Here is a 25,126-nt window from a genome sequence, read left to right on the forward strand (position 1 = left end):
AGTTGTTGTCCATATGGAAATTAAACAGTATTTATTCCTCAGGGTTATGTTTTTGAAGGTTAAAGTCTCTCTGTGTAGCATCATGTGTAAAAAGCACCAGAACCATTGTCAGTAAGAAGAGCTGTCCCTGTGCACCGTGAGATTTTCACTTAACAAAGTATCTGGGGACCTTCTCTGCACCAGTTGCAGACACTGAGTTGCCCTACCCTGTCATTAGTGGGCTGTGTGATACTTCATTCTGTGCATACACTACACATTTCTTAGCCTTCTATTGATTAAACTGTATTTAAAAATATATAGTACTTATTGATTTTTAAATTACTTATGGAGGTGATTTGGAAACTATGTAAAAATACAAAGAAGAAAATATGACACCTGCAATTTTGCCACCCAGAAATGACCACTGTTTGTGTGTGTGTTTTTGGTTTTATTTATGTTTTTATTCAAAATTAAGTTTGCAAAAAAGATATACTTTTACAATTAAGCTTGCAACTTCTTTTAAAAAATATTTGTAGTCGGCTGGGCGCGGTGGCTCACGCCTGTAATCCCAACACTTTGGGAGGCCGAGGCGGGTGGATCATGAGGTCAGGAGATCGAGACCATCCTGGCTAACACGGTGAAACCCCGTCTCTACTAAAAATACAAAAAATTAGCCGGGCGTGGTGGCGGGCGCCTGTAGTCCCAGCTACTCGGAGAGGCTGAGGCAGGAGAATGGCGTGAATCCAGGAGGCGGAGCTTGCAGTGAGCCGAGATCACGCCACTGCACTCCAGCCTGGGGGACAGAGCAAGACTCCGTCTAAAAAAAAGAAAAACAATATTTGTAGTCCAGGCGCGGTGCCTCACACCTGTAATCCCAGCACTTTGAAGGCCGAGGCAGGCAGATCACTTGAAGTCAAGATTTCAAGATTAGCCCGGCCAACATGGGTGAAGCCCCGTCTCTACTAAAAATACAAAAAAAATTAGCTGACCATGGTGGCGAGTGCCTGTAATCCCAGCTACCTGGGAGACTGAGGCAGAAGAATCGCTTGAACCCGGGAGGTGAATGTTGCGGTGAGCTGAGATCATGCCCCTGCACTCCAGTCTGGGCAGCAGAGTGAGACTCTGTATCGAAAAAACAAAAAACAACAACAACAAAATATATATATATATTTATAGATATAGATACATAAAATAAATATATATATACCTATATAATATATATTTCTTATATATAATATATAAAAATATATATTTTTTGTGGAGTATTTAGTATGTGCTAAGCACTTTGATAAATGCTTTGGATGCAGAGATATTGCTGTATCTAACCCTTGCTCTGTAGTTTGTGTGTATATTTTAAAAATTGCAATCATATTATACTTATAATTTCGTAACCTATTTTACAATATGTTAGAAATAGATTGTATATATTTCCTCTGTCATTGAATGTTCTTTTGCAGCAAGTTATGAATGGTCACGTCCTATTTCCATTTTCCCCCTCAGTTTTAAACAATATCGTGATGAACAGCCTTCTGCATAAACCTTTGGAGCCCATTTCCTTTAGGATTTTCCAGAAATAACATTGCAGGATCAAAGGGTATATGCATTTTTAAAGCTTTTCATACATATTGCCAAGTTATAACTAGTCACATTTATGTAACTGTGTATATTAAATATTGCTAAGTAAAACCATAACAGCTTGGACAAGTGGAAGTTTGCTTTTCTGTTTAAAATCAGTATTTGCTGAGCAAATAATTATATAAAATAGCTAAGTAGAATATGCAAATAATGGAAAATAGCACCTTAACAACATTCATACACATTACAGATATATTGCAGGTCTAATGCAATTTTTTTGTTTGTTTGTTTGTTTTTTTGAGACAGAGTCTGGCTCTTGTCGCCCAGGCTGGAGTACAATGGCGAGATCTTGGCTCACTGAACCTCCACCTCCCAGGTTCAAGCAATTCTCCTGTCTCAGCCTCCCGAGTAGCTGGGATTACAGGCGCCCGCCACCACGCCCTGCCAATTTTTGTATTTTTAGTAGAGATGAGATTTCACCATGTTGGCCAGGCTAGTCTTGAACTCCTGACCTCAGGTGACCCACCTACCTTGGCCTCCCAAAATGCTGGAATTACAGATGTGAGCCACCACACCCAGCCTGGAAATGTTTTAAAGAACAATATCAACTTTAATTCCTTAAGCTGTGGACCAATTATTATATGAACATTAAAGTAACACATTATATTTGTTTCTCCCTCTTGGGCATGTCTGTAAAATATTTTTGACATGCATACCAATCCATCGTTTCAAGTGTATGAGAACAGAACTTTACAGGTGTCCTTAAACTTAGATGGAATAGAACCTGTTCCCAGGTAGTATGCTTTCTGGACTCTTTCCTATATATCCTAAATGGCACACAAGGAGAAGCTTAATTTGATGCTGGCCAAGAGTGTGTTAATGAAGCTCTTCGTGTTTCTTTTTATTTATTTATTTATTTATTTATTTATTTATTTATTTATTTATTTATGTTTTTAATTTTTTTTTTCTCTGTCGCCAGGCTGTAGTGCAGTGGTGGGATCTCGGCTCACTGCAACCTCTGACTCCCCTGGTTCAAGCAATTCTCCTGCCTCAGCCTCTTGAGTAGCTGGGATTACAAGCACACGCCACCACGCCCAGCTAATTTTTGTATTTTTAGTGGAGACGGGGTTTCACCGTGTTGGCCAGGCTGATCTCGATCTCCTGACCTCATTATCCGCCCGCCTCGGCCTCCCAAAGTGCTGGGATTACAGGCGTGAGCCACCGCGCCCAGCCGTGTTTCTTTTTAAGAATATGCTTGAGGCTTGAGCCTAATAAGGAAGCAGATAGGGTAGGGTGGCTGAGAAGCCAAGTTTAGGGCAGGGCGCGGTGGCTCATGCTAGTAATCCCAGCACTTTGGGAGGCTGAGGCGGGGGGATCACGAGGTCAGGAGTTCAAGACCAGCCTGGCCAACACGGTGAAACCCCCTCTCTACTAAAAATACAAAAATTAGCTGAGCATGGTGGCGGATGCCTGTAATTCCAGCTACTCGGGAGCCTGAGGCAGGAGAATAGCTTGAACCCGGGAGACGGAGCGTGTAGTGAGCCGAGATCGCGCCACTGCACTCTAGCCTGGGCGACAGAGCTAGACTCCATCCCCCCACCCAAAAAAAAGAAGCCAAGTTTAGGAAGCTATGATTTTCTGTTTTTCTCAGCAGATTACTGGGAGAGACAAACCTCTAGCACAAGCACTGATTTAAGAATAAGACCCTTACGTGGGTGGCTCTGAGTCAACCCACTTGGAAAATAGCTTGTGTACCACTCTTCATTCTCAGTGCATTTCAGCAAATGCTGTTGGAGGACCTAACTTTGAGTGCCATCACATTAGAGCAAGGGGTGCAGATGTAAATAAGAGAATCTTCTAGTCTACAGATGAAACCCAAGACCTTATGATACATGGCATGACATAGAAGGGAAGGGATTTACTTCTGAGAGACCTGGAGAAGATTTCAGAAACAAGGGGATGACTGAATAGGGTTTTGAAGAGTGAATAAGAGTTTGCAAATATATCCTCTAAAATGAAAAATAGAACTACCGTAGGATCCAGCAATCCCACTTCTGGGTATATGTGCAAAGGAAATGAAATCAGTGCATGGAAGAGATATCTGCAACCCCTTGTTCACTGCAGCACTATTCAAAATAGCCAGGACAGGGAATCAACCTGTGCCCATTGATGGTAAATGGATACAGAAAATGGGGTATATATATGTAGTGGAAAACGAAGGATATTCTGTCGTTTGTAACAACATGGATGAGCCTGGAGGACATAATGTGAAATACAATAAACCAGGAACAGAAACACAAAAACCACATGGTTCTCACTTGTATGTGAAATCCAAATAGTCGAATTCATAGAAGCAGAGAGTAGTAGGATGGTTACCAGGCGCTCAGGATTGTGAGCGGATTAGGGAAACGTTGGTCTTTGAGCACAAAATTTCAGCTAGAAGGAATCCATTCAAGATCTATTGCACAGCATGGTGACTGTAGTAAATAACAATGTATTGTATACTTGAAAATTGCTAAGAGGGGGGCCAGGGGTGGTGGCTTATACCTGTGATCCCAGCACTTTGGAAGGCTGAGGCGGGTGGATCACTTGAGGTCATGAGTTCGAGAGCTGCCTGGCCAACATAGTGAAACCCTGTCTCTGCTAAAAATACAAAAATTAGCTGGGCGTGGTGGCGCATGTCTGCAGTCCCAGCTACTCAGGAGGCTGAGGCAGGAGCATCACTTGAACCTTGGATGTGGAGGCTGTGAGCCAAGATAGCAGCACTGCACTCTAGCCTGGGTGACCAAGTGAGACTCTGTCTCAAAAAATAGAAAAAAAATTGCTAAGAGAGTAGTAGGTTTGAAGTGTTCTCATCACCAAATAAATGATAAATATGTGAGGTAATACATATGCTAATTAGCTTGTTTTTTTTTTTTTTTTTTTTTTTCTTTAAGAAATGGGGTCTTGCTGTGTTTCCCAGGCTGGTCTCAAACTCCTGGGCTGGAGCAATCCTCCTGCCTTGGCCTCCCAAAGTGCTGAGATTACAGGTGTGAGCCACCGTGCTTGGCCTAATTAGCTTGATTTAGCCATTCCACAATGTATACATATTTTAAAACATCATGTTGTATACCATATATATGTACAATAATAAAAAGAGTTTGCAAAAATATTTTATCTACATCATGCTACATCATGTTATAGCAGAAGACTTCCAGAATTTTTCAATTGCAATCATGGGTGAATTTATAAGAGTCTTATTTTTTTGAGACAGAGTCTCGCTGTGTCACCCAGGCTGGAGTGCAGTGGCACAGTCTTGGCTTACTGCAACCTCTGCCTTTCAGGTTCAAGCGATTCTCCTGCCTCAGCCTCCCGAGTAGCTGGGATTAAAGGCGTGTGCTACCACACCCAGCTAATTTTTGTATTTTTAGTAGAGATGGGGTTTCACCATGTTAGCCAGGCTGGTCTCGAACTCCATACCTCAAGTGATCCACCCGCTTTGGCCTTCCAAAGTGCTGGGATTACAGGTATGAGGCACCATGCCTGGCCCCTCTCTTAGCAATTTTCAAGTGTACAATACATTGTTATTTACTACAGTCACTGAGTAGCTTGGCCAAAGTCATGCCTGTTCTAGGTGGAGAAGCAGAATTCTAACCTGGGGCTGTCTGGAGTGAAAGTCCTGTGATTTCTCCAGATAGGTCAAATTAGCTTTGACATATATGAGTTATTGCTGCTGGTCTGATTGAGTAAGAAAGGGCTGTCATCTTAAGTACTAAATATGTTCACACCTTTTAAACAACCTGATTGATAGTGCGTATCTTTTAGGTGTCTATTTTTCTGTCTTTGGGAATTTCACTGAAAATGACTTTCTCACTGTTTTACTTAGCCTCCTTTAGTAGCAGTTGTTATTGGGGGAATATCCCAGATATGGTTTGGCTGTGTCCCCATCCAAATCTCTTCTTGAATTATAGCTCCCACAATTCCCGTGTGTTGTGGGAAGGACCTGGTGGGAGGTAATTGAATCATGGAGGCAGGCCTTTCCCGTGCTATTCTGATGATAGTGAATAAGTCTTTTGTGATATGATGGTTTTATAAAGGGGAGTTTCCCTGCACACGCTGTCTTCTGTTGTCTGCCACCGTGTGAGATGTGCCTTTCACCTTTTGCCATGATTGGGAGGTGTCCTCAGCCACGTGGAACTGTGAGTCCATTCAACCTCTTTCTTTTGTAAATTGCCCAGACATATCCAATTGCCATGCCAGTTGGGTATGTCTTTATCAGCAGCTTGAAAATGGACTAATACAGTCCCTTTGTGGCAATAGGGTGTATCAGTTTCCCACTGCTGCTGTAATAATTTACCACAAACCCAGTGGCTTCAGACAACAGAAATTCATCACCTGACCTCCAGTTCTGGAGAATAATTGCTCCCAGAGATGTCCACAGCCTACTTCCCAGGACCACTGAGGCTGTGACAGGGGAGCCTGTTCTGGAGGTTGGAAAGCTGAAGCGGATCTCCTAGGCTGAAATTCAGGTGTCAGCAGCTGCGCTCCTTCCTGGAGGCTCTTGGGGAGAATCTGTTTTCTTGTCTTTTCCAGCCTTGAGGGGCACCCACATGTCTTGGCTCATGGCCCTTCATCTCCAGAGCCATCAGGTTGGTGAGGTCTTCCTCACTCTGAACTGGACTCCCTGGCTTCCCTCTTCCACTTGTAACGACCCCTGTGGTTATGTTGAGCCTGCCTGGATAGTCTACCGTAATGCCCCTCCCCTCTCCCAACCTCATGGGTCCTGAGAATTAGGATCTGGACATCTCTAGGAGCAATTATTCTTCCTACCACAGATTCATGTCCTTACCCTACGAGAAAAATCTTCAATCTGTCCCAACATCTTCCAAAGCCTAAACCCATCACCCGTGGTGAACCATCTCTACTAGGCAGGAGTTTCTATGTCTCTCTGCATTTTTGGAAAAGTTCTTACAGGTCTATAGTAAGAAATTCAAACAATACAAAATGTTACAGAGTGAAAAGTAAGTCTCACTCCCAACCCAGATATATATATATATATATATATATTTTTTTTTTTTTTTTGAGGCAGAGTCTCACTCTATCACCCAGGCTGCAGTGCAGTGGCGTGATCTCAGCTCACTCCAACCTCTGCCTCCCGGGTTCAAATGATTCTCATGCCTCAGCCTTCGGAGTAGGTGGGATTACAGGTGTGCCCCACCACACCTGGCCAATTTTTGTATTTTTACAAAAATAGAGACAGAATTTCACCATGTTACCCAGGCTGATCTCAAACTCCTGACCTCAGGTGATCTGCCCACCTTGGCCTTCCAAAGTGCTGGCATTACAGGTGTGAGCCACCACGCCTGGCCCATCCCAGATCTGTAGCCTTCCAGGTCTCTTTCCCAGAGGTGACAACAGTTATTATTTTGTGTACTGTCACAGATGTTCTGTGCATATAGAAATGTGTGTTTATGGCTTTTGTTTTTGTGCAAGCATCTTTTGTTCACCAATATGCGTTTTTTGTTTTTTTTTTTTGCCAGTCTTTCTATGTGAGTACACACACACACACACACACACACACACACACACGGCTCCAAGAAAAAGAGTTGGTCTTCACCAATGCACAAGTAAGTTGCTTCTCAAATTGTGCTACTTTTAGCAGCCTTGCTGGTATTATTATTGTTCAGCTTAATATCTAGAGGCTGAATTCACAGCAGTGGAATTCTAGGGTGAGAGTGACCTAGATAGAGAGAAAGAAGATGGGATCTGCTAATTTACATGACAAAAACAATTCAAAGGCCAGTAAAAGGAAAGATCAGAATCTTCTCCTTTAAATCTCTTGATAGAAATAGCTTGCTTGGGAAATCTAACTGGGTGAACTCCGGTTAGATCTGGTCTGTTGGGTGATTTGTAGGCCATAGTCTCTTTGAAATTTTTAGTTGACCTTTGGGAGTCCTTTCGGGGAGTCGCTTTTGATGAGCACGTCATTCAGCCTGAGACGGGCAGGGCTAATGCCCTGTCCTGCCCATCTGCGCTCATGAAATGTTCATCGAGGAAGCAGGGAGTGGACTCACACACTGCCTCCCATCCGCACAGGACCCATCACTCGGAATCTACATACTCCCTTTGCAAATTCTTTCCCACTTTATGCCCTCAGCACCTTGTGTTATTTTGGCCCTCATCCTAGTTGTGCCTGTCATGATGTATCATCCCTGCTGCACTGAACAGTTCTTGAGGATATCATCAAGGTTGTCTGTACCTCTCTCTCCCCTGTTTTCGTCCCAAGCTAGCATGGTGCCTGTTGGTGTTGATGAACAATAGGACTCAGTTTGGAGAGCCCTTTTTTTTGTCATGAATTTTGATGAGGCCAGATTAGCCCATTTCCTAGGAATGATAAGCTTGGCTTTGATAGATGATGGCTACCAATATTTTTTATTTGCTAAAGTTTAAAACGAATTAATTGAAAGATAGCCCTGACAGCAGTGGTTGGGGTCTCCCGTGATTCCTCTTGGTGTTGTGTTTATCATAGTGATACCTATTTCTGCTATCCAGGAGAGGTGGATGCAGCTAAACATACAGCAACACACAGCTCCTGTGATCTGGGAACTTCAGTGTTTAAGATCCTTGCTTGGGAATGGTTGGTGAAGGCTGTTTTTAGGGCTAAATTCTGCTTGGTGACTCTCATCGTTTTGCAGGCCACCGAATCCCTTTTGGAGTCATCTTTGGTGGAACTGATGTAAATGAAGATGCCAACCAGAGAGAAAAAAACACAGTCATGGGCAGAGTTCTTGAGGAGGCCAGGTAATACCTGCGAGAATTTCACCCTTGCCAAACATTTAAACTGTGTGAATGGAATTAATTGAAACCAAAGACTGAGGGCACCAATTGTCCGGAAGGTTTACATCTTAGCACTTAAAACCAATTTCATGTAACCTTTTCTTTCATTTGGCACATTTTTATTTTGCCACAAATAGTCATTGCTAACAGGTTATTGCACTTAAGTCTTTAACTACAGTTAATATTAGATAAGCCTCTTTAGAATGGTCTGCATGGAGCCAGGCATAGTGAGGCACGCCTGTGGTCCCAGCTGTTTGGTAGGCTGAGGCAGGAGGATCACTTGATAGTGAGGCATGCCTGTGGTCCCAGCTGTTTGGGAGGCTGAGGCAGGAGGATCACTTGATAGTGAGGCATGCCTGTGGTCCCAGCTGTTTGGGAGGCTGAAGCAGGAGGATCACTTGATAGTGAGGCATGCCTGTGGTCCTAGCTGCTTGGGAGGCTGAGGCAGGAGGATTGCTGGAGCCCAGGAGCCCAAGGCTGCAGTCTGCTATGGTTGCAATCCAGCCTAGGTGGTAGAGCAAAGCCCTCTTCTCAAAAAAAAGGTGTTCTGGATGTAGAAAACACGGATCACAGGCAAACTCCAGCCTTAGCAGCACACAAATTGGGATCTAGTTCGCATCAGGTTTGCCCAAGTAGACTGTCTTTGGCATGGGTCTTATCTATGTAGCTTTCTGAGCTATATATGCCATTTGCACGAAGGGCCACCAACAGGATTTCTAAACTGTGGCTCAGGCCTTTTCCTTGGGTATGTCCCTCTAGCTGTCCTGGGGACCTGAGGGGTAGCTGCCGTGAGAACAGCTCTACATGCTCTGAGTGGGACTTCTCACAGGGGTCACTGTGATAATCCTGGGGGCTGCCCTGCACGTCTCTGATCCCAGATACTAATCATGGGCAGCAGCCTCCAGGTACCACAACTACCTTAGTATGTCTCCCTATAATTCTAATGCCCCCAGGGTGGGGGAAGTTATTATCCCCAGTTGAGATTTCCTTCCAGCACTGTACTTCCCAACTTTTCCATGTCGACGTGGTGAAAGGAGGTTCATCAGAGGCTGTTGTTCTGGACTGGCCCCTGCACTGTGCCCCAGCAGACCAGCCCAAGACAGAAAGGAGTCACTTGTGCTGGGCGCTGTGTAATCAAACTGAACTTTGAAATGGGTCAGTCTTCTTTCTCTCTTCTTTCTTCTCTTCTCTTTTCCTGACAGAGTCTCATTCCGTTGCCCAGGCTGGAGTGCAATGGCGCGATCTTGGCTCACTGCAACCTCAGCCTCCCGGGTTCAAGGGATTCTTGTGCCTCAGGCTCCCGAGTAACTGGGATTACGGGCATCTGCCACCACAGTCGGCTAATTTTTGTATTTTTAGTAGAGATGGGGTTTCACCATTTTGCCAGGCTGGTCTCAAACTCCTGGCCTCAAGCGATCCACCTGCCTCGGCCTCCCAAAGTGCTGGGATTACGGGCATGAGACACCGTGCCCAGCCTGAAATGGGCCAGTTTTCTAAAAAGCAAGAAATTCCAGCCAACTTCAGTCAGCAGAATAGGGAAGTCTTCTCTGCTTTAACCCTGTAGGGAAAGTAACTCTGAAATGCCCCATCTGCTTTTTGTTTTCTGTGTCTGCTTTCTTCAGCCCGTGTCTGGCTGTAAAACACGCCTCCTCTGCGCAGCTCGTCAGAACACTCATTCTGTTTTGTAGAATGAGGTGCTGCCCAATTCTAGAATTGCTAATAAAAGCCCATTATAATCTTTGAACTAAATTTGTTGTCATTGTGTCTTTTGACAAGGCATACTTAGAAAATTATCATATTTGTATGGCAATTTAAAGTGGATTGAAAGGCTTGATTAAAAAAATCACTCCCATTTCTTTGTCTAACAAATACAATAATAAGAATTAAAATAATGATAAAAGCAGGCCAGGCACGGTGGCTCAGGCCTGTAATCCCAGCACTTTGGGAGGCCTGAGGCAGGTGGATCACTTGAGGTCAGGAGTTCGAGACCAGCCTGGCCAACATGGTGAAACCCCATCTCTATTAAAAATACAAAAATTAGCCGGGTATGGTGGTGGGTGCCTGTAATTCTGGCTACTTGGGAGGCTGAGGCAGGAGAATCACTTTAACCCAGGAGGTGGCCAGGTGTGGTGGCTGACACATGTAATCTTAGCACTTTGGGAGACTGAGGCAGGTGGATCACCTGAGGTCAGGAGTTTGAGACCAGCCTGGCCAACATGGTGAAACCCCATCTCTACTAAAAATACAAAAATTAGCCGGACATGGTGGCCTGTGCCTGTAGTTCCAGCTACTTGAGAGGCTGAGGCAGGAGAATTGCTTGAACTCGGGAGGCAGAGGTTGCAGTGAGCCGAGATCTTGCCATTGCACTCTAGCCTGGGTGACAGGGCGAGACTGTCTCAAAAAAAAAAAAAATTAATTAATTAAAAAATAAAAAATAAAATAAAATAATGATAAAAGCAATACGAATCTTCCATGATCATATGAAAATTGTGAAAAAAAGCAGAAATTAAATCAAAAGAACTAACTATACATGCATACCCAAAACAAAGAACTTTTCCGATCAGTCATGAGGTGCTCAGTGGGCTTCCTTGGGGTTTGCCCGGACAGTCGATGGGATTCTGTGCAGTTTGTCCTCCCACATGTTCACTGGCTGCTGGTGTTAGAAGAAAGCCTCACCTGTGTCTGGAATAACCCTGAAATCAGAGTTAACAGTTGACCCAACAAGTACTGCCTAACTATCCCTTCAACCCTTTTAAATCTTTGAATCATTGTCAAAAACAATACAAAGCAAAACTGGTCATTGATTTTATCCCAATAAATCACCAGCCATTAATTTTCTGTGGCTCACCTCATGGCTGGGAAGCTCTGGCCAGGGAATTTGGGACAATTCAAGTCTTTATGTAGCTGGATCACCCTATTCCATACTGGGGACAGCATTCAAAGTTCTGTCCGGAGCCTCAGATTCCTTGTTTGGTAATGTAGGTGTCAGTCTCGCTTCTGAAAACCAGGGTTACTGAGAGGTATCACTGCATTTAGGACCCTAGTCCTTCCTGAGGACCCCTGATCATATGTTGTGGCAATGCAAGTGTGGACCCAGAAAACCCGAGACAGGTCTCAGTTACTATTTAGAAAGTTTATTTTGCCAACGTTGAAGACACACACCCATGACCCAGCCTCAGGAGGTCCTGATGACACGTGCCCAAGGGGGTCACGCACAGGTTGGTTTTCTACGTCTTAGGGAGATGTGAGACATCAATCAATATATGTAGGAGGTACACTGGTTCGGTCTGGAAAGGCAGGACAACTGGAAGCAAAGGCAGGAAGACTTGAAGCAGGGAGAGGTTTTCCAGGTCACTGGTAGACAAAAGGTTGCATTCTTTTGCATTTCTGATTGGCCTTTCCCAAGGAGGCAATCAGATATACATTTATCTCAGTGAGCAGGGGGTGATTTTGAATAGAATGGGAGGGAGTTTTGCCCTTAGCAGTTCCCAGCTTGACTTTTCCCTTTAGCTTAGTGATTTGGGGGCCCGAGATATTTTCCTTTCACACCACCTTATCATAATAGAGAGCACACGTGTGCGTGTGCATGTGTGTGCGTGTGTGTGTTACAATAAAAAAAGGCATTAAAACATGCTGGGGTTACCTTAAAAGGGGATCTTTTATTACAGGTTTTCTTATTGTTGTTGTTCTTACACTCTGCAAATTCATTACCTTTAGATTCCTGTAGTTGGTAATGCACTGCCTTATGGAAGGAAAATAATTCTGTTTACTAGAAACAACATTGAATGAATCCATCTTACAGTATTATCATTAGTACTATTCATTGCATTGTTATTAAAGCAAACACTGATTTCTATTTTGGGGGGTTATTGATCGAGGTTAGTGGTCAGGAAAGCTGCATGAAGCAGATTCTTTGCCCACTACAATATAGCACACGTTTCTGTAAAAGAAAGTATTGAACTTGTCTAGCTTTATAATAAGTATTTCATTTTTAATCAAATGTTTTTAAATAGTTAAATTTTTCCTATAGGGTCTATTTTTGAAGTTTTTAGTATTTAAATTTTTTTCTACATTATGTAGTATTTGAATTTAGCTTCAGCTTTTTGGCTTATAAATATTATAATGTAATAAGTACTTGATAATTATCAATATCAAAACTAAACGAAGAGTATGTGAAACCTAAGGAAATTGTTTGGTGAAGGATCATCCAGGTACACATTAGAAGAAAATATGCTTGGCCAGGCGTGGTGGCTCACGCCTGTAATCTCAGCACTTTGAGAGGCCGAGGTGGGTGGATTACTGCAGTCAGGAGTTTGAGACCAGCCTGGCCAACGTGGGGAAACTCCGTCTTCACTAAAAATACAAAAATTAGCTGGGCATGGTGACACATGCCTGTAATCCCAGCTACTCAAGAGGCTGAGGGAAGAGAATTGCTTGAACCTGGGAGGCAGAAGTTGTAGTGAGCTGAGATCTCGCCACTGCACTCCAGCCTGGGTGAAAGAGGGAGACTCTGTCTCAAAGAAGAAGAAGAAGAAAGAAAGGAATGAAGGAAGGAAAGAAAAGAAAATATTATTGTCAAGCAAATGAGCAAAAGAGTTTGTATAAAATGAAACACCTCAAAAATAGCCTCATAAATAGGAAATATATAGCACACTATAGGTTAAACGTGGTGAATTTGCTATTTTATAGGCATAAAATGGCTGAATATTGGTAGTTTCGTAAGTTTTAAGCTATAGATATTTAAGCCCAAAGATATTTTTTACAAAAAAAATCACATGCGAAAGTGAGTGAATCTATTTCAAAATGGCAGTGTTCAACTAAAAGTGCAAAAATGGTAGCTTTATATTTTTCATAAGAAATGTGTTTTTTTTAAATTTAATTTAATTTTATTATTTTTTTGGAGACAGAGTCTTGCTCTGTCGTCCAGGCTGGAGTGCAGTGGTGCGATCTCAGCTCACTGCAACCTTCACCTCCTGGGTTCAAGTGATCCTGCCTCAGCCTCCCGAGTAGCTGGGACTACAGGTGCGCACCACCACGCCCGGCTAATTTTTGTATTTTTAGTGAAGATGGAGTTTCCCCATGTTGGCGAGGCTGGTCTCGAACTCCTGACCACAGTGATCGGCTTGCCTCGGCCTTCCAAAGTTTTGGGATTACAGGTGTGAGCCATCGCGCCCCACTGATTGTTCAATTCTTAAGTTTCTCAGTTTTGAAGGTTCCCGGCAAAGGAAGGTTTACACACTCTCCTGAAGGGCCCGTTGTCAGTCAATTGTTATTTAGCTACTTTTCTTTCTTTTTTATCTTATTTTCACAGGATAAAGTCTATTCCCCCAGATATAGTTTCCTTCCACCTCTTGTTAGTTTTCAGAGCAAATGGAGAGCTTCTCATAGCTGAGGCCAGCAGAACGACCCGTGCTGGGCTCGAGCCTCCTTCCGCGTCGGCACTGTGTGGTGCTTGGATTATGAAAGTGGGCCTTGGTGGGAAGTCCGGCGGAGCTCCTCCCTGTCCGTCTTTCCTTACTTCTCCCTTCAGTAGGGGACCTGTGATGGAATGTGCCTCGACTGGTGACAGGGTTGTAGAGGAGGCAGAAAGGAAACCTCGGGGCAGACACAGGCAGGGGAAGCGGGGCCTGCTGGAGGAAGAATCTGCCATTTCTGGGTCCTGCTGCAGGGAAGGAATCGTCCTTTCCTGATTCTCGTCTGCAGTGATTATTCCTGTGGTATTTGCCTGATGGTGATTTTTCCATTTGCACTGCATCTTGTTTATTAACTGGAATTCTACCTTACAGAAGTCTTTCCCCTTTGATCCGTCTCATGGGGGCCGGGCATGGTGGCTCATGCCTGTAATCCTAGCATTTTGGGAGGCTGAGTTGGGTGGATCACTTGAGATCAGGAGTTCGAGACCAGCCTGGTCAACATGGTGAAACCTCATCTCTACTAAAAATACAGAAAAAAAAATTAGCCAGGCATGGTGGTGCATGCCTGTAATCCTAGCTACTCAGGAGGCTGAGGCAGGAGAGTTGCTTGAACCCAGGAGGTGGAGGTTACAGTGAGCTGAGATTGCACCACTGCACTCCAACCTGGGTGACAGAGCAAGACTCCATCTCAAAAAAAAAAGAAAAAAGAAAAAGAAAATAATATATATGTATAAATAAAACATGGACTCATAGATATTTATTTTATTTTCCTTTACAGGTTATCTGTTACTATTTTTGTTTATTTGGTTGCTCAAATTGTCCCAGATTTGCCCACAGGAGATGCTTTGAGCTGATGCCTGTGTTCTTTTGACATGCTCTCATCATTCGTCATTTTCTGAGCACTTTTCTACTTTCTGGCATCATAAAATGTTCCTGATTCATCTCCTGTCTACCTTGTCCTACTTCTGGAAATGGTTATTTCTCAAAGGAGTCCTGGTTCCTTTATTATTTTTTTTGTCTTTTTAGAGAATATTATTTAGAAAGTAAGATCTGTGCTTACTGCTTACTCAGTGTCATTTCTTGTAAGCCCTCTTAGACAGAGCTTGGAAATAATGTATGTATATATGCACATATACAACTATATACAACTGTATGTATTTTTATTTCATCGCTAGAAATATGGTTCTCATTATTTGACACTGGTATGAAGCTTAGGGTTTGTGTTAGGCGTCTGAATGGAGGTATAAAGTAGGTAGAAGTTTGGGCAAGTTGGGGAGGGGTCAGGAGTTTGTTGGTCAATATACAGATGCTATTTTTTTTTTTTTTTTTTGAGATGGAGTCTCGCTCTGTCACCCAGGCTGGAGTGATCTTGACTCACTGCAACCTCCGCCTCCCAGGGCTAAGCTATTCTCCTGCCTCAGCCTTCTGAGTAGCTGGGATTACAGGCATGCACCAGCACGCTGAGCTAATTTTGTAATTTTTAGTAGAGACGGGGTTTCTGCATGTTGGTCAGGCTGGTCTCGAACTCCTGACCTCAGTTGATCCTCCTGCCTCGGCCTCCCAAAGTGCTGAGATTACAGTCGTGAGCCACTGCATCCGGCCTTACAGATGCTATTGAAAACTGGAAACTGGTGAGCTCACCAAAGGAGTAAGTGCAGATAGAGAAGAGAAGTCCAAGAACTGAGTCTTGGAGCAGCCCATTTTTGAGAAATGAGGAATTAGTGAGACTGAGATTGAGTGGCCAGTTCGATGAAATGGAATGGTATGGCAGAAACCAATGAAGAAGCATTTCAAGGAGGAAGGAGAGAGCGTATGTGCCTGTTGCTATTGATAGGTCAAGTAAGATGAAGACTGAGGATGGAATCATTCAGCTTACCAACATGGAGGTCATTCGTGACCTTGAGCGCAATTTCAATGGTGCAGTCGGTGGAGCTGCCTGGAGTGGTTTAAATGAGAAGAGAGGCATTGGAGGTGTTGAGTCAAGGTAACCCTAGGGCTTTCTTTGTCAAGGAGAAAAGGGAAAAACGACAATAATTGAAGCAGGGACTGTGGGATTAAGAAAGTCGTTTTTAAGATCAGAGAAATAATAGCATTTTCATAATGAGTAGAGGAGAAAATAATGATGTGGGAGAAAGATAGGAGGATATATATTATCTACAGAAAGTCTTGAAAGATTGAAAGTCCTGACTTTATAAAATATTTTAAGAATTTTCTTTCTAACTAAAAAAAATGGCTGTCCCAATGCAATGTAGAAATTTTGGAAAGTACTGAAGAATCCAGGGAAAAGCAAGTTACCTAATTTTTTTTTGTATTTTATGTGTACTTTAACCATGACTAGCTTTTTGGTAGGTGATCTTTTAATTATTTATATTTGTATGTCTATGACTATATTTTCATTGTTATTATTTTTGAAAATTTGGGCTGAATGACACATCCTTTTTTTTTTTTTTTTTTTTTTTTTGAGATGGAGTCTTGCTCTGTCACCAGGCTGGAGTGCAGTGGCACGATCTTGGCTCACTGCAACCTCCGCCTCCCAGGTTCAAGCGATACCCTGTCTCAGCCTCCTGAGTAGCTGGGACTACAGGCATGCACCACCACACCCAGCTACATTTTTGATAATTTTAAGGTTCCAAACATGGTTTTAATGGCTGCATAGAATTCTATCATAAATTCTGTAACCGATTCTTTGAGATTGGGCATTTATATCTTTATTATAAACAACACCACAGGGAACAATGTGTTTCTGTCTTTGTGTACTTGTCTGATTGTATCTTTAGGTTGAATTCATAGAGGTAGAATTGCAAGGTCTAAAGCTACGAACATGTGAATATATTGATGCAGTTTCTCAAATTTCTCTTCAGAAAGAATATTTGCATTTTAATTCACCAAGTGGGTATATGTTTTCATTTTCTCACCTTTGTCAACATTGGGCATTTTTATTTTTAAAACTGCCAGTCTTATATGTGATGCAATTCTTTCCTGTTGTTCTAATTAGATTTATTTTGTTATTAGAGAAATTTGACTTTTCCTCACATTAGATGGTCCCTTGTGTTTGCTCTCACGTGAATGTCCCATTTTTCCCATCCCTTTTCTCCCTTGGGATGTTTGGCTTCCTTGTTAATTTTGAAGAGCTCCTAAGTAAGGATATTATTCCTCTTTTCTCCATGTCAATTGCACATGTTTCTTCCAAATTGTTATTTTTGTTTTAATTTGTGGTATTTCAGTAGTTTTTAAATTTTAATATAATCAAAGCTTTTTTATCTTTAGAATTAATTTCATAGCTTTTTTCTTTCTCCTTTTCATATCCTGCCTGTGGTACCTAATAATGTTGTAGCTTTTTATGCTCAGAAAACCTTTCCCAGGCTGAGGCCAGTTGCTCGTTCACTTATATCATTCCAGACTTCTCTTGTAGTCTTACCTTTTTTTACTTAGCTCCTGAACCACCTTTTCAGATATGTGATATAAGGTAGGAAACTAACTTTTTCCATGTGTTTAACCACTTCTCTGACTTTATGCTATGTCAAATTCTTTTTTTTTTTTTTTTTTTTTGAGACGGAGTCTTGCTGTGTTGCCCAGGCTGGAGTGCAGTGGCACCATCTCGGCTCACTGCAAGCTCCGCCTCCCGGGTTCACGCCATTCTCCTGCCTCAGCCTCCCGAGTAGCTGGGACTACAGGCGCCCGCCACCACGCCCGGCTAATTTTTTGTATTTTTAGTAGAGACGGGGTTTCACTGTGTTAGCCAGGATGGTCTCGATCTCCTGATCTTGTGATCTGCCTGCCTCAGCCTCCCAAAGTGCTGGGATTACAGGTGTGAGCCACCACGCCCGGCCTATGCTATGTCAAATTCTTAAATGTATTTGCGTCTGTTTCTGGCCTTGTATTTGGTTTTGACCTTTCTATCTTTTCTTCACTGCCAACACTGTTTTAATTGTTATATTTTTAATATGTTTTGATATCTGTTAATACATATCTTATCTTTGAATTCTTCTTCTTCTTCCTCTTCCTCTTCTTCTTCTTCCTCCTCTTCCTCCTCCTTCTTCTTCCTTCTTCCTTTCTTCTTTCTTCTTCCTCTGTCACCCAAGCTGGAGTACAGTGGCACAATCATGGCTCACTGCAGCCTTGACTTCCCAGGCTCAAGCGATCCTCCTGCCTCAGCCTCCTGAGTAGCTGGGACTGCACGTGTGCTCAACCATGCCTGGCCAATTACAAAAATGTTTCCTGTAGAGATGGGGTCTCCCTATGTTGCCCAGGCTGGTCTTGAATGCCTGGGCTCGAGTGATCTTCCTGCCTCAGCCTCCCAAAGTATTGGGATTACAAGTGTGAGCCACTGTGCCTGGCCTGAATTCTTTATCAAAATTTTCTGATTGTTTGTCACCCAATTATATGTATAGGTAAACTTTAAAATTATTTTGTCAAATTTCAATAGAAATCCACTTCTGGATTTTATTTGAATTATTGATTTTGTCACGTAATTTGGTAAAAATGGACGTTTTGATAGTGTTGGAGGCTTCCCATCGAAGAATGTGCTGCACATTTCCATGGAAAATATCTCTTCATCCCCCTGCACTTCATGGCAAGCATAATGTTAGTAAATAGATTACCTTTGTTTTCTTAGTTTTGAGATCCCTTGTGCATTTCCTAAAGAAGCAATTGAAAGGAGGGAGATGATCACAGCACCCGTGTGTGCATTCAGTAAATTGTGATCGTGTCCCCATAGTCTTCCCTTGGCAGAGCTAGTGGAGTGGACAGGCTGCCCTTGAATGGTCAGGGTGGATTAACTAAGCAAGTTCCTTGCTTCTCTCCTGCATCTTGATTTCTTGCTTTTGATTTTATCCCTGCCTCTCTGAACTTGCGTGGAAGGAAGAGAAAAAATAGGAAGTTTTGGGCTTCGTTTGGTTTACTTCTTGCATATACAACTTTTTTTTGATGTGAGTTGAGATTAAACCTAATGGCCAGTGACCACAAGTAATAAAGATTGATTGCATTTTAAATTTAGTGTCTCACCTTGTCTCTCATAGTTTGTTCCAAAGAGCTGTTTCATAGTTCTTTTAATTGAATTCTGGCCTAATTGTTTCTATTATTTTTGTTCATTTACTAGATTTGCTGTCGCTTTCACAGAGTCAATGAAGGAAATGGCACAAGCGCAGTGGGTATGTGTTTATCTGGTGTTATTTTGGTTGTGCTGATGAAATTGCAGAATTCGAGAACTGAAAGGCAGCCTTACTGAGCTGACAGTGTTCCCGTGGACGGTGCCTGTTTGTATTATGTTTCCCATAGATTGATTTTGTATGTGTAGATGCACCTAAAACGTCCCTGATATTTTTTGATGTTGTTATTGAACGACAAAAATAGCCCAGTAATGTGTTGTCTGTGTTTTTTTTGTTGTTGTTGTTGTTTTGTTTTGTTTTATTTGGAGATGGAGTCTCGCTCTGTCACCCAGGCTGGAGTGCAATGGCGCAATCTCAGCTCACTGCAAGCTCCGCCTCCCCGGTTCATGCCATTCTCCTGCCTCAGCCTCCTGAGTAGCTGGGATTACAGGTGCGCACCACCATACCCAGCTAATTTGTTTGTATTTTTAGTAGAGATGGGATTTCACCATATTGGTCAGGCTGGTCTCGAACTACTGATCTCAAATGATCTGCCTGCCTCAGCCTCCCAAAGTGCTGGGATTACAGGCATGAGCCACCGAACCTGGCCCTGTTTCCTTTCTATGTTCTCAGATCGGGTGATTTATCAGCTGCACTCTAAATGTTGCAGCAACCTTGTATACATGAGAGTAACAATCTCTTAGGTGACAGAGGTGGTTTCCTGGGTTGGACCATTTATTAGAAGAGCTTTAAACAGTCAAGAGTTTGTAGATCCACAAGTTAGTTCATTTATTGACTCTGTATTCATGATGACTTAGAGGGCAGGTGTATGAGCTGGTGGGAGCCTAACTGAATTCCCAGTAAGGAGCTATGTGAACGCACCATGGAGCTGGTGCCTGCAAAACTAAAGAAAAAAGCCAAAGGTCAGTTTCCCTTTGGTGGGCAAGGCTGCTGTGTCTGGCAGTGGGAACTGCATTGAGCCTGCTCCACTGGTGGTACTTGGAAACTGCTGCATTGGCACAAGGGCAGAACCCAGTCATCTGTGGTCTCTTCCGAAAGCTCGGGATGCTAGACATACGTGAATGTGAAGTTGCACACGCCCTGACTGCCCATAGTCTTATTCTTTATATCAGACTTTTCCCAGGCAGAGCATGGAGGTTGTATTTCCTAGTGCAATTTAATGACTTGTCAATCTCAGTATTAGAAAACCCAACAGGCATCCTGGTTTCCAGTTTTATTGTAGTACCTAACTTTTTTTTTTTTTTTTGAGACAGAGTCTCACTCTGTCACCCAGGCTAGAGTGTAATGGTGCTATCTCAGCTCACTGCAACCTCTGCCCCCCGGGTTCAAGCGATTCTCTTGCCTCAGCCTCCTGAGTAGCTGGGACGACAGGCATGTGCCACCACACCTGGCTAATTGTTGTATTTTTAGTAGAGACGTGGTTTCACCATGTTGGCCAGGCTGGTCTCAAACTCCTGACCTCAAGTGATCCACCCACCTCAGCCTCCCAAAGTGTTGGGGCTACAGGTGTGAGCCACTACACCTGGCCTACCTGTTGGACTATCTATCTGCCTTCTTAAGGTAGTTTTCAAACCAGTGGTTACCAAAATGGGGTCCCTGGACCTCTGAGATTCCCCAGGACTCTTTCAGGGCCTCCACCAAGTCAAGCTTTTTCTACATAATAATGCAAAGCCTTTTCTTTTAGCTTTTCTCATGATTTAAAATGCAATGATGTGTAAAATGCAGCTGCCTTAATACTAATGAAGGCAGTGGCCCCATCTGTGCTAATATTCGCTGATTAGTCACCGCCACCCACTTAAGCTAGTTTCACTTAAAAATGTCCTTGATGAAGAAATACAAATTATTAGCTTTTCAAATATTAACCTTTGAATACATGTTGTTATTGTTTTTTTAGTAGAGATGGGGTTTTGCCTTGTTGGTCAGGCTGGTCTTGAACTCCTGACCTCAAGTGATCTGCCTTCCTCGGCCTCCTAAAGTGCTAGGATTACAGGCATGAACCACCGCGCCTGACCTTTTCTCTCTCTCTCTCTCTTTTTTTTTTTTTCTGAGATGGAGTCTTGCTCTGTCACCTGGGCTGGAGTGCAGTGGCGCGATCTTGGCTCACTGCAAGCTCTGCCTCCCGGGTTCAAGCGATTCTCCTACCTCAGCCTCCCAAGTAGCTGGGATTACAGGCACCCGCCACCACGCCCTGCTAATTTTTGTATTTTTAGTAGAGACGGGGTTTCACCATGTTGGCCAGGCTGGTCTCAAACTCCCGACCTTGTGATCCACCCACCTTGGCCTCCCAAAGTGATGGGATTACAGGCGTGAGCCACCGTGCCTGGTCCTTTTTTTTTTTTTTTTTTTTTTTTTTGAGACAGGCTCTCACTCTGTTACCCAGGCTGGAGTGCAATGGTGCAGTCATGGCCCACTGGAGCCTCGAACACCTGGCTCAAGCCCATCCTCCTGCCTCGGCCTCCCAGAGTGCTGGGATGACAGGCATGAGCCACTGGGTGTGGCCAAATTTGAATTTTCAAGTAAAAATTAGAATTTTGGAAAGGCAGCATGAGGTGGTCAGTTTCCCAGTATCTGAAGGCTTTCCTGATGACATCGGTCGTTCTACCAACAAATCTGACTTTTTTGGATGTTGTATAATGAAATGTTTATGATTATTATTTTTTTAATGGAGATGGAATCTTGCTTTGTCACCCAGGTTGGAGGGCAGTGGCACAATCTTGGCTCACTGCAACCTCTGCCTCCTGGGTTCAAGCAATTCTCCTACATCAGCCTCCTGAGTAGCTGGGATTACAGGCGCCCGCCACCACGCCCGGCTGATTTTTTTTTTGTATTTTAGTAGAGACAGAGTTTCACCATGTTGCCCAGGCTGGTCTCGAACTCCTGAGCTCCGGCAATCCACCTGTCCCGGCCTCCCAAAGTGCTAGGATTACAGGCCTGAGCCACCGCGCCCGGCTGAAATGTTTAAACATTTGAAAGATCTCCATGACTCAGTGAACCAGTATGTTTTAAATGACCAATATGTGACCTATAGAATCAAGTACAGGTGAAAGATCAGTTCATATTACCAGGTAGACCAATGGACTTTAATATAACCGAGTATGAAAAGTTTGACCAGGCGCAGTGGCTCATGCCTGTAATCCCAGCACTTTGGGGGGCCGAGGTGGGCGGATCACCTGAGGTCAGGAGTTCAAGACCAGCCTGACCAACATGGAGAAACCCCGACTCTACTAAAAATACAAAATTAGCCAGGCATGGTGGTGCATGCCTGTAATCCCAGCTACTTTCGGGAGGCTGAGGCAGGAAAATCGCTTGAACCCAGGAGGTGGAGGTTGCAGTGAGCCGAGATTGTACCATTGCACTCCAGCCTGGGCAACAAGAGCAAAAATTCTGTCTCAAAAAAAAAAAAAAAAAAAAAGAAAGAAAAGTTCCCTGATGCAGCTAAACTTTAAGAAATTGCCACTTGCTGAGTTTGGGTGCAGTATCCAAGAACAATGCCTACAGTGATCTGAAAGGCTATTAAAATACTCTTTCTTTTCCTACTACCTGTCTGCAAGAGGCAGGATTTTCTTTATAGACCTCAACCAAAACAACATATTGCAACAAATTAAATGAAACAGCAAATGTGGGAACCCAACTGTGTTGGTTAAGACAGACATCAAAGAAATAATTGCCAGGCATGGTGGCTCACACCTGTAATCCCAGCACTCTGGGAGGCTGAGGTGGGCGGATCACCTGAGGTCAAGAGTTCAAGACCAACCTGGCCAACATGACGAAACCCTGTCTCTACTGAAAATACAAAAAATTAGCTGGGCATGGTGCTGTGCACCTGTAGTCCCAGCTACTCAGGAGGTTGAGGCAAGAGAATTGCTTGAACCCAGGAGGCCGAGGTTGAAGTGAACAGAGATGGCGCCACTGGAAGAGTCCATCTCAGAAAAAAAAAAACAAAAAAAGAAATATTTTACCTGTGGAAGCATGCTCCTTTTCCATGAATTCATTGCCCTTTTCTCCAACTTGTCAGCCTTCAATATCATCCTCCAGCGTAAATCCTTCCTTGACCCTCCGGAATTGGCATAGATGAGTTCCCTTCCTCTGTCAGTTACCTTTTGCTGCTTAACAAACCAGTTGCCTTAAACACACAGGGTGGCCTCATTTCCATGCCTGGACCTTAGCTGGGATGGCGGGGACCCCCCTGAGGCCTGTCTCCATGGGGTCTGCCATCCTGTTTTAGGCTCAGCAGGAAGAGAGAACAGGCTTCAACTCATAAGCACATTCCAGGCCTCTGCCTGTGATAGGCTTGCCTCCTTCCCATTGACCAAAGCAACTCAGCAGGTGGAGATACGGTCCCTACCTCATAATGAGAGGATCTTCAATGCTGCCTTACAGGGGCACGGATGCAGGGAGAGGGAGAATTGATGGCCTCTGTAACCATCTGCCACGCTTTGTGCTTGTCTGTAATGAGTATAACATGTTTTACTTTCTTCCCCGTGCTTCTCAAGTGATGAGCTTCTTGAGAAAGGGACATGATATGGTCAGTCGTGCATCCCTGGAGAATAGTATACTGTCTCAGGCCCAGTGAATATCCGTTAAATTGATTGATTAGGAATGACTCTTCCTTTAGAACCGTTTGTTTTTTATATTTATTTATTTATTTATTTATTTATTTATTTATTTATTTATTTATTTTTTCGAGATGGAATCTTGCTCTGTCACCCAAGGTGAAGTACAGTGGTGCAATCTCAGCTCACTGCAACCTCCGCCTCCCAAGTTCAAGCTATTCTTCTGCCTCAGCCTCCTGAGTAGCTGGGATTACAGGCACCCGCCATCGTGCCCAGCTAATTTTTGTATTTATTTAGTAGAGACGGAGTTTCACCACGTTGGCCAGGCTGGTCTCGAACTCCTGACCATGTGATCTGCCCGCCTTGGCCTCCCAAAGTGCTGGGATTACAGGCATGAGCCACTGTGCCCGGCCAGAACTTTTAATTAAAGAAATTTTCAGGCATACGTAGAAGTAGCAAGAATAGTAGAATGAGCCCTTTATGTGCCCCCGACCCAATTTATTCCTCAATTCTTATTTGCTCTACTTCCTCCTGAATACACACACACACCTACACTCACACACACACACTATGTTTTCTAGAATAATTTGAAAAATTACCAATATCATGCCATTTCACCTATAATTATGTGCCATTTTACCTGCAAATGTACTTTGATAAAGACTTTTTTTAAAAAACATAAACACCATGGAACAGGTAACTTTTGTATTGGCAGACCACAGTCAGTAAGGAAGAAATAAAGAGGGGTTTAAGAGTATTCATACAATCTAACATTTTTATCAATACAGTTTGGAAGAAATCAAGGAATAGAATTTGGAGGGGGAAAAGGAGAGGAACTGAATCATTTGGTTCTGGATGTATTGACTTAGCGACAAATATTGGACTCGGGTGAATATCCAGAATAGAGCTGAGAATGTAGGACTGTCCTCAGAGGAGGGCACAGTTGGGGACACAGCCATGTGAGTCACTGGTGTCCAGGTGATGGTTAAAGCATGAAAACAGTCTTTTTTTTTTTTTTGAGACACAGTCTTTCTCTGTTGCCCAGGCTGGAGTGCAGTAGTGCGATCTTGGCTCACTGCAACCTATGCCTCCCGGATTCAAGCGATTCTCCTGCCTCAGCTTCCTTAGTAGCTGGGATTACAGGTGCCTACCACCACACCCAGCTAATTTTTGTATTTTGAATAGAGATGGGGTTTCACCATGTTGGCCAGGCTGGTCTTGAACTCCCAACCTCAGGCGATCCACCTGCCTCAGCCTCCCAAAGTGCTGGGATTACAGGTGACTGCCACTATGCCTGGCTAATTTTTGTATTTTTAATAGAGACTGGGTTTCACCATGTTGGCCAGGCTGGTCTCGAACTCCTGACCTCAAGTGATCTGCCCACCTCATCCTCCCAAAAGGCTGGGATTACAGGCATGACCCGCGCCTGGCCCATTTCCCACCCTAAACAAACACTCTGCTGTCAGGTATTATGCCACTTACGCCATTTCCCAGAAGCTAAGGGTGCAGGTCATGCCTCTCTTTGGTCAAGGCCGAATTTCCTAGTACACACTCACTATATTCCAAAATATTATCTCAACATGTCATCAATATGAAAGTTACTAATGACATCATATTTTACCTCTTTTTGTATGAAGTCTTTGAAATCTGGTGTGTATTTTACACTCACAGCACATCTTAA

The 25,126-nt window shown here is 43.5% G+C and overlaps 1 protein-coding gene across 8 annotated transcripts in view; it reads left to right on the top strand.

The window, feature by feature from the left end:
- GLT1D1 (glycosyltransferase 1 domain containing 1) overlaps positions 1-25,126 on the top strand; it is a 133,765-nt gene that overhangs the window by 28,305 nt on the left and 80,334 nt on the right. For 7 of the 8 annotated variants that reach the window (XM_055237234.2, XM_055237236.2, XM_055237237.2 and 4 more), the window contains exons 3-4: positions 8,229-8,334; positions 18,883-18,934. In XM_055237234.2, coding sequence (XP_055093209.1) covers positions 8,229-8,334; positions 18,883-18,934 — 158 coding nt within the window. The remainder of the gene's footprint in view (positions 1-8,228; positions 8,335-18,882; positions 18,935-25,126) is intronic. The other variant, XM_055237239.2, reaches the window with a different exon arrangement.

The sequence above is a fragment of the Symphalangus syndactylus genome, chromosome 13 (assembly GCF_028878055.3).
Source record: "Symphalangus syndactylus isolate Jambi chromosome 13, NHGRI_mSymSyn1-v2.1_pri, whole genome shotgun sequence".
In the NCBI taxonomy this organism is placed as follows: Eukaryota; Metazoa; Chordata; class Mammalia; order Primates; family Hylobatidae; genus Symphalangus; species Symphalangus syndactylus.